This window comes from Phaseolus vulgaris, chromosome 11 (assembly GCF_051622355.1).
Source record: "Phaseolus vulgaris cultivar YP4 chromosome 11, ASM5162235v1, whole genome shotgun sequence".
Lineage (NCBI taxonomy): Eukaryota > Viridiplantae > Streptophyta > Magnoliopsida > Fabales > Fabaceae > Phaseolus > Phaseolus vulgaris.
Window position 1 is genome coordinate 13,834,642 of NC_143508.1, and position 9,532 is coordinate 13,844,173.

The window sequence follows — 9,532 nt, forward strand, 5'->3', positions numbered from 1 at the left end:
ATAGATTTAAATTTTACTAAACTTAAATTTGAATATGAAGTTTGTAAAATTAATCCAAATATTGTTTCTTCAAAACGGAATTTAAAACAAATTTTAATATGCAAACATACGTCCAAGAAAAACATATTGCTTTCTTTTTCACACTTTTAAAGGATTTACACTCTTACTTAAGACAGATAGGAATGGATAAAATTGTTTTTCAGATAAGATATTGCAAGGAAATTACCATCCAAGAAGGAAAACATAACTTTAATACCTTCAGTTAATTTACAGCAACGTGTTTCCGGAAAAAAAAGTAGTTGAAATAAGAAAAGAAATAGCTCTCGAAAAGAAGGTTTCACGAAAAGAAAAAAGTAGCTTTAGTGAAGTCATTATTCTTAATGAGACAAAATTCGTTCGTTTTGATAATAATTAAATTTTTTATTGGATATTAGCTTTATATATATATTTTCCACGCCATTTTCTCTTAAAAAGTATACGATTTCGAATTTCTAAATGATATTTATTCTCTATATTTTAGTTTTCCTTTCATAAATCAAAGAGAAAATCGCTTCGTTTTCTTCAAAGCCTTATTGAAATAAACTTTAAAAAAGTGTTACTTTTTTATTATTACATTACTTTTTTTTAGCATTGTGTTCGCTATCGCACAAAGATTGTTCACAGAAATAAAAAAAAGTATGGATGAAACTGGTTTATTTTATGTGATTTAAAAATGTGAGGATAAAATTATGAAAATGGACGCATAACCATGTGTTTTACGCTTGTTGCTGGATATTGCACGTCCCAAGTGTAAAAAATAAAACTAAAAAAATAATATTTTACAATTTTAACTTTAATAATAACGTAATGTATTATAATCGACTATATTTACATTACAAACGTAAACATAAAATATTATATTATGAAATATAATAATCAAGTATATTATATAATATAATAAAATAAATTTATATAATAATTAAAAACAAAAAATTTAACAAAAGTATTAAATAATAAAATATAAAATAATAATAGTAGAAAAATAAATTTATATAATACTAAAATTAATAATCAAAATAAATAAATAATAGTAAAGTTAAAGTTAAATTTATTAATTTAAATTTTTTTCATAATAACAAAAATACTTTAATTATTTTATAATTTCTATTAATTTTATTAAATTAATTAAAATCATTCATAAACTTTTTTTATTTCTTTTCATTTTATTTATTTTTAATTTAAATAATCTCATTTTCCTTTTATTTATTTTTAATCTAAATAATCTTATTTTTCATTTGTTTCTTTTCTACTTTCTGATCTAAATACAGTGTAGTTTTTAAGGTAGAGAGGGTTACACGTGATACAGGAGTTGACTGTAATTTTTAGTTGCGTCTATGTTTGTAGATTTTGGTCACGTGTGGAATTGCAAATGCACACATAGGTTCTGTGTAACGTTCGTGGAAGATACTAAGTAGCAGTTCGCAGATAATGTCGCTATCACCCTAAATATTATAGTGTTGTCAGTGTGAAACCACAGAGAAACACTTTTTTTGACTAGTTAGTACCAAGACATGATAACATGAACGGTTTCTACCAGCTGACAAAGACCCTCAATCCAAACATGTATTTTTTATTTATGGGATTTTATATTATAATTCAACATGAAACACGTTTTGGAATGTGAATGCGTTCAGAGTATAAATAACTGACTGGTCAGATACAAAACCATTCTTACACACACGTTTGCTTCCCAACACAACCAAATTTTTCTCTTCCATCGAAACAGAAGCACTGATTGACTCAATTTGTGATTCACAAAGATGGTGAGAACCCCATCTTGGGACAAAAGTGGACTGAGGAAGGGTACTTGGACTCCTGAGGAAGATAGAAAATTAATTGCCTATGTTACCAGATATGGATCCTGGAATTGGCGCCAACTTCCTCGGTTTGCAGGTACATATTTCAACACTTCTCAAAACTGAATAAGCCAAAAAATTTAGGGAGGATTTATAGTAAAAAATTATTAATTACCTTTTGCATTGATTTTTAGGTCTGGCAAGATGTGGGAAAAGCTGTAGACTGAGATGGATGAATTATCTGAGGCCTAATGTCAAAAGAGGGAACTTCACTCCACAAGAAGAAGAATGCATCATCAGAATGCTCAAAAAACTTGGTAACAGGTATATATCATCACTTCCTTATGCCGTAATATAATGAAATCTACCCTCTAAATCAAAATACACTTAACATTGAAAATGGTCTTTGTTCATGAAAACACTGCAATCTTAATCTTATGATTCCATCACTTGCAGATGGTCTGCTATTGCGGCTGAGTTACCAGGAAGAACAGATAACGAAATAAAAAACCATTGGCACACCACTCTTAAGAAAAGGTCTGAAATAAACATACTCCCAAATGAAGAAGCTAGAGCCTTCAAATCAAAGAATAAAGAATCCAAACAAGGGAGGGACTCGGTTCCTAACAATAATGGTGTTACTGTTACTCTTCCATCCAATTCCTGGACTTCTGATAATTCATCAGCCTCAGTCTCACCACTCTCATCTTCTAGCGGCATGTTTTCCTCCACATCTTCGGATGATTGCAGTGCTGCCAGCATGAAAAATATGGTGTTTGAAGATGACTTTCGTTTTCTGGATTCATACATAGAGTCTATGAATGCAAGTTTCTGGACAGAGCTAAATCTGGGAGACGTCACCTACAGTGCAGCAGGTGAAATAGTGTCAGGAGATACTAGTTGCGCAATCAAAAGTACAGATGCTAGCGTCCGTGATTCTCGTGCAATGTCTCTGCATGAGTCAACCAGCGAAAGTATTGTTGTTGATAATGACTCTGGCAGCTTTCCCGATGCATATGCAGAGGCTACGGTTGAGAACTTTTGGATGCAGCCATATGTGGCGGATATTTCCCACGTTCCAAGCGAACTTCTTGTCCCTTCCGTGGTAGAATCTGAATATTTTACTCCAATCTATGATGATCTGTGGGGACAAAGTCATTTCTATTAGGTTATGCTATAGTGAACAAAACTACGTTGTTCAAAGAACCATAGTTTTAAGAGTATTAAACACAGTACCGAATAATGGTATAAGATAAGTGTTGCTACTTATTTGAGGTGTGTATTAGTCAGGTTAATCAAGACTATATATAAATAAAGTATTTAAAGTTGTTTTAGGGTATTTTTCAAATAAGACTATATATACATAAATTATTTTGAAGTTGTTTTAGGATATTTTTCAAATAATTGTGTAGTATAGAAAATCAAAACATATACACACTTTCGTATCTACACACACTTCATCCACACACATTTTTTGTTGTTGAGATTTTTCATCTATAACATCAAATGTTGAGGGGGAGGTAGGTATTTGGGGGGATTTTGGGTGGCTCTGGCGATTAAGTTGGAAGAGGGTGAGGTTTGATTGGAAATCCATTTTGGGGGAAGATATGTTTAATCTTATTAATAGAGCAAACATAGTTAAAGAAATTAAGGATCAGATTGTATGGAAAGGGGATCCGACAAGAGCATTCTCTGAAAAATCTGCCTATAGGTGCTTGAATAATCAACCCAGTGGATATATGGATGATGTGTTTAACCTCTTGTAGCAATCAAAAGTGATGCCTAAAGCTTTAATCACAGCTTGGAGGATTCTGCTTGACAGACTATCAACTAGTAACAACCTTATCAGAAGAGGTGTGGTGGGTATTGTTGAAGATGGATGAAGCTTCTTCTCTACCTAGTCTTAGTGTGTTTGATGTAGAAAATAGCTAGTTTGCTTTGAAGATTGTAATGTGTTTGGATGATTTTGTATTTAGGCTTGTGTATGTGTAAGGTTGCCTTTTGCTACATGACCTGTCCTAGATGCCTAGTCAAGGTTAGATCAAGCATTTGAAGTGGTTAAAAGTTTTTCAAAAAGCTTTTTAGAGTTTTCTCAAAATTCAGGATATTGCACAAAAATAAATTTGTTTCTCTGTAAAAGAATAGGTTTATTTTTGGTTTGCTGAAAGGCTTTTCGAAAGTTGGTTAGGGCACCAAAGGTACAACTCAGTCAGTTATTTCAGTTAGCTGAGTTGGCAGTTTTCCTAAAATAAATCTGTTTGTTTTTCAACTGAATCTGTTGTTTTCATAACAACTTTTCAACTGTTTTTTTTAAAAGTAGGTGGAACTGTTTTCTATATAAAGAAAAGCTTCTCTCACATGAAATGTTGTTGAGCAATCACGATTTTGACAGAGATTAAACACTTTTTGTATGAGAAGAAGGATTAAATTGAGTTTTTGAAAGGTTTTCCAAAGCGATCTTCAAGTGTGCTTGTTCTAGGAGAACCTTTATCTTTCCTTTATTCCTTCTTGTAAAAGGTGTAAGTGTTAGTCACTCCTTGATAGGGTTTCTTGTAGTGCAGGGTATGCTGAAATAGGGTTTTTTAGCATTGGTTGTATTGTTCTTGTAGTGTTCAAGAATTGTTGTGTTTGTAACTGATTGAAACTGTTTTTAGTGGATTCCACCTTGGAGTAAGGTGAAACTGGATGTAGCTCTTTATGAGTGAACCAGTATAAAAGCTTGTTTGTCCTTTTCTTCTCATCCCTGCACTCGTTTATGGTTCTTTTGCTTAATTCTGTCAAGAACGAAATCTGTTCATTTGAAATCAAATCTGTTAATTATGGGTTTAATAAAAACTGTTCTTCTTGATTTGTTAAAGTTCTCTAATCACTAACAAAGTATTTGTATATGAGATTTTAATTGGTTTAAGGACAAATAGTTTTATTCATTAAATCCTGACAAAGACTCATTCTCTTTGAAACCTTGTGTTGAATGAACTTGATTGATTTCTTGGTATAATCTGTATTCTTCAAGCTGGTAAAAGTTAATCAATTTGATTCTGTTATACCTCTCTGTTTGATTGCAATTTCAATCTAAATAAGTTCAAGTTGTGTTAGACTGTTTTGAAGAATCAATCTGTTTCTTTTAAAAACAATCTGTTCTTTTTCCTCTGATATACTGAAAACAGTTTGAGTTTGCGAAAATTTTATATGTTCAATTCATCCCTCCCCTCTTGAACTTAGACACTAATAAACCCAACAGGTATCTTTTCAATTTGTATGCTTTGTAAAGCGGCGGAATAATCTTCTCAACATTTGTTTCTTGAATGTGTTTATGCACAACGAGTTTGGTCTCTTCGTTTTAGATGGATGAGTATCTTATCTGTAAAGCATAACGATATCAAATACCATTTTGAGAACTTTCACTTAGCATTTATGTCTACCAATCAGAATAAGTTTGGAAAGGAATGTGGGTGATTGTGGTTAATTATGCAGGAAAGCTGATACTAAAGTTCTCTTATGTGAGGTTTATCTATGATAAACTAAAAAAGAGATGTAAAGTCCATCTAGACTGCAATGAAGAAGAGATTGGTGGAGAATTTGCAAAATCAGAATTTTCTGGATAAATGTTTCTAGTGAGCTCAAGAAATCTTTTCAATCTTTGCTCCTTGAGAAGGCTTCTCACAGTGGACATATTTTGTTGCTTCATCCAAGTGAAGGAGACAAGCTTGGGTGTATTGACACTTTTCCTACTTGTTTCATGTAGGTATTTGTTAATGAGTTCAAAGTCTCCTGAGAACCACCCTTCAAGCTTCCCACCACTTCTAACAACCCTGGTTTTCTTCCTTTTAGCAGATGGAGGAGTTCCAGCCATAGCTCAAATCAGAGAGGAACTTTAGCACACTGTAGGGAAAACTTAGAGCAGAGGAAAAAGAAGAACAACAGATTGTTTGTTTGTAAAACAACAGCTAATTGCATTACTTATATAGCCATAATCCTTGATCAAAGTTGGCATTATGTGGGTTGTTTTCAAAACAGAAAAACGAATCAAATCTGAACCATAAAGCTATTTTTCTCAGTCAAACAGAAAGTATAGATACTCACATGTTTATTTGACCAAACTTTAAAAGCAAATTTAATTTCCAAGATAAGAGGAATCTGATTTATAAAGAGCAGTTATAGCAGAGGCATATTGTATTCAAACATGTAATTAATACAATATTGACCACAGATATCACTGGGTTTGAACAAAATTACAAATCAGAGATTAGAAATTAAAAACATATTTGCCCAATGTTGACAGAGAGAAAACAATCAGTTGTTCCGAAGAAACAATCGGTTGAAATTCTGCACTGGTGAAAAGTTTGAGAAAATCAGATTTTCAAACAGCCATGCTATATCCAAACATAGGTTTATAAGGCACACAAGATTGTATAAAGAACAAATGAAATACAAGCTAATTATAATCCAAGCATAGATAACAACATCGAATTGGATTTAAGAACCAATGTTCAACAAAGAGAAGAACAAGAAAATTATCCTCAGATTTAAGGTACACAAATGTAAGCAGTACATAGAATCATGACAAGGCTTTGACATGTACACAAATCTTCTTGAGATCCTGATTTTTCTGACCCTTCAAGTAGAGTAAAAAATCTCCAAAACAGAACTAGTTAGATCACAAGGTTTGATCCCTTAAAGAACTTGGGACACTTTGTGTTAGACTTGTCTTTGGAACCATCAAAACATCTTGGAATCCATTTAAAGATCCCTTTAGGAACAAGAGATTTTCGAAACCTGCAGAACCTAACTAAATGATCTTTCTTCATGCAATAGAAGCATGTAACAACCGGTTAAATCGATCTTTTAATTTTTCTGGTACAGTTGAAAAAGGTTTTGAAATCCCATTTCCTTTGCTTTGTGGATAAAAACCTAACCCAACTTTTCCAAAAAACACAATTTTGAGATGCAAGAACATCTTCAAAGTTGGATTTTCCAATTGTAAGTTTGTCCAAGGTTTTCAAAAGATAGTGAATCTTTCTTTCATGATTTTCACGATTTTCAAAAACTTTTGACTCACAAATACAAGTTGAGTTTTTGTAAATCAAATCAAGGTTTTCAAAATCTTCCTTTGTTTTTCCCAACTCTTCTTCCAAAGACTTGACTCTGTTTTCCAGCCAGTTATTTAGACCTTTCAACCGGTTGTGAGAAAGTGTCAATCGGTTAGCCTCTTCATGAGTTTCATTAAAAGCTTCAAGCAATTGATAATAGTTGTTACCTTTGATTGAAGATGATGAACTCATGCCACTGGACACAGAGGCTCTAAGGCACAGGTTTGCTTCTTCATCATCAGAAGAGCTAGAGGATGATACCTCATTGTCATCCCATGCCACATATGCCTTCTTGGCTTTTCCCCTTTTCTCATTTTTGAAACCTGCTCTTTCTTTGATTTCATTGTTGGGGCATTCTGCCTTGATATGACCCTGTTCACCACAGCCATAGCAAGTGTACTTGTTAAAATTAAAATCACTAAGTTTTTTAGAACTATACCTCTTCTTCAAGAACTTGCTGAATTTTCTTGACAACAGACTCATGGTGTCTTCATCACTCCCACTTGATTCTTGTTGCTGTTTGTGATTGCAAGCTTTGAGTGTTATGCCTTCGATGTGTTTGTCCTCGCTTTCTTGGACAACCAGCCTATTCATTTCGAGCTCGTGTTCCCTAAGCTTACCAAACAATGAAGCAGTTGTCATTGATGTCAAATATTTTGATTCTGAGATGGCAGTGACATTTGGTTGCCATGTTCTATCAAGACATTTCAATATCTTGATGTTCAGCTCCTCCTTATCAAAAGTCTTACCAAGACTCATCAAATGATTCACTATGTGAGAGAACCTTTTTTGCACATCACAAATGGCCTCTCCCTTTTGCATTCTAAAGAGTTCATACTCTTGAATAAAAGCATGCTTTCTGGCTCTTTTGACGTCATTTGTCCCTTCATGTGTGACTTCAAGAATGTCCCACATTTCCTTTGTTGGCTACATTGTGATATCCTGAAAAATTCACCACAACTCAAGGCAAAGGTTATAATATTCTTAGCAATCCAGTCAAACTTGGCTTTCTTGCTTTCAGCCTCAGTTCAATCAGATGAAGGTTATCAATTAAAACCTCATCTATTTTTGACTTGAGGTATAAAGGAACCATTTTCAATTGTTTCCCAAATACCCTTATCAGTTGAATGCATAAAGATCTTCATTCTCACCTTCCAAAACTGGTAATTGACACCACAAAACAGTGGGGAAGCACCTTCCCCAAAAGGCAACTTGTCAGCCATGTAAAAAGATTTTTCCAAAAAAAAAACAGAAACTTGAAGAACCTAGCTCTTGATGCCAATTGTAAGAATTGATGGCTTAAACAAGAGGGGGTGAATTGTTTGTCAAATATTTTCGCAAAGATTGATTAAGAATGAACCTTTATCAAAAAATCACAGATAAGCAATTAAGGAAAGCAATCAACCAATGATACAGAAACTGTTTTCGGAATTTTAACCAATTGAAATTACATTTTAATCGGTTGTTTATATTAACAACAAAAGTGGAATTAAAACAAACAATTATAAGGAGTTAGAGATAAAGAGATTTAAACACAAGACCCACTCACCCTTGAGCTACATCCAGTTCTCAGAACAACCTTTGAGTTCCACTAGTAATCAATTACAGATTACACCAACACACAAATAGGTGACCTTGAAAACCACAAGACCCACTCACCCTCTTTGCAACACCACACACCTCAAGTCAAAACACCCTCTGACTTTGTAGGATTTCACTCACACTTACAAGTTTATGAAAGTACAATTACTATAATCATGAAAGGAATAAAAAACACCTGAGATTACACAACTAGGAAGTCCTATGATTAGATCTTGTACCAGTGAAAAGCTTAACAACAATCTTGCAAACCTTTTGAAAACTTCTTTCAAAACCTAATCTCAAACTTTATTTCAAACTGTGTAAAACTTGTTGTTTTTGTTTTGAAAGAAAGGCTATATTTATAGCACTTAAAAACTAGCAGTTCAAGGTAGCATTAATGAGCCAAAGTAGTTTTGATCACACCCAAAACAGAATAACAGGTTTTCAAAAAACTGTTAGGGAAAGTCATAATCAACCGATTGAACACACGATTTAACCAGTAGAATTGGTTAGGCAGTTACATAACCAAGTCAAAAGCAGTTTTAAAACCTTTAAGCAAGTCATGTGACAAACAACCGATTATTTCGATAATTCAACCGATTATTTTTCTCTTTGCCTAGAAAAACACTTTGCTTTTTAAAACAGATTGAGCAAGCTTTGTGCAAGGATTAAGAATTGATCTTTACATAGATTTCAAACACTCTAATCTAAACCCAAATCAAAAGCAACAAGGCTTCAAGCTTCATCATGGATTTGAAACATCAAAGCTCTCATGCTCTACAATAAGAAACCCTATTCTCCAAGTAAAGAGGTCTTATATAACTCATATACCATGGATCAATATTCTAGCTTAACCTACCCTAGGAAGGATTACAAGAGGGAGGATTATTCATCCAAACCACATTCTAGGGAGAAGACTTCTCAAAAGATATCTTTTATTGAACCTATTGTTTGTAAACCTAGTTTTCCAAATCTAAAGAAATTTATTACAACAGGTCAAAAATTTATAGATAGAGAAAAAGATTA

The 9,532-nt window shown here is 33.1% G+C and overlaps 1 protein-coding gene across 1 annotated transcript; it reads left to right on the forward strand.

Annotated features, from left to right (window-relative positions):
• The first annotated feature begins 1,706 nt into the window (after positions 1–1,706).
• Positions 1,707–3,169, forward strand: LOC137829662 (uncharacterized). The gene is made up of 3 exons (XM_068636528.1): positions 1,707–1,932; positions 2,030–2,159; positions 2,292–3,169. The coding sequence occupies exons 1-3, from the start codon at positions 1,800–1,802 to the stop codon at positions 3,001–3,003; spliced, it is 975 nt and encodes a 324-aa protein (XP_068492629.1). The 5' UTR covers positions 1,707–1,799; the 3' UTR covers positions 3,004–3,169.
• The last annotated feature ends 6,363 nt before the right edge of the window (positions 3,170–9,532 follow it).

Coding starts and splice junctions, on each gene's coding strand:
- LOC137829662 (XM_068636528.1), top strand. CDS start 1,800: ATGGTGAGAACCCCATCTTGGGACAAAAGTGGACTGAGGAAGGGTACT. Junction 1,933..2,029: donor CCAACTTCCTCGGTTTGCAG/GTACATATTTCA, acceptor ATTGATTTTTAG/GTCTGGCAAGATGTGGGAAA. Junction 2,160..2,291: donor CTCAAAAAACTTGGTAACAG/GTATATATCATC, acceptor CATCACTTGCAG/ATGGTCTGCTATTGCGGCTG.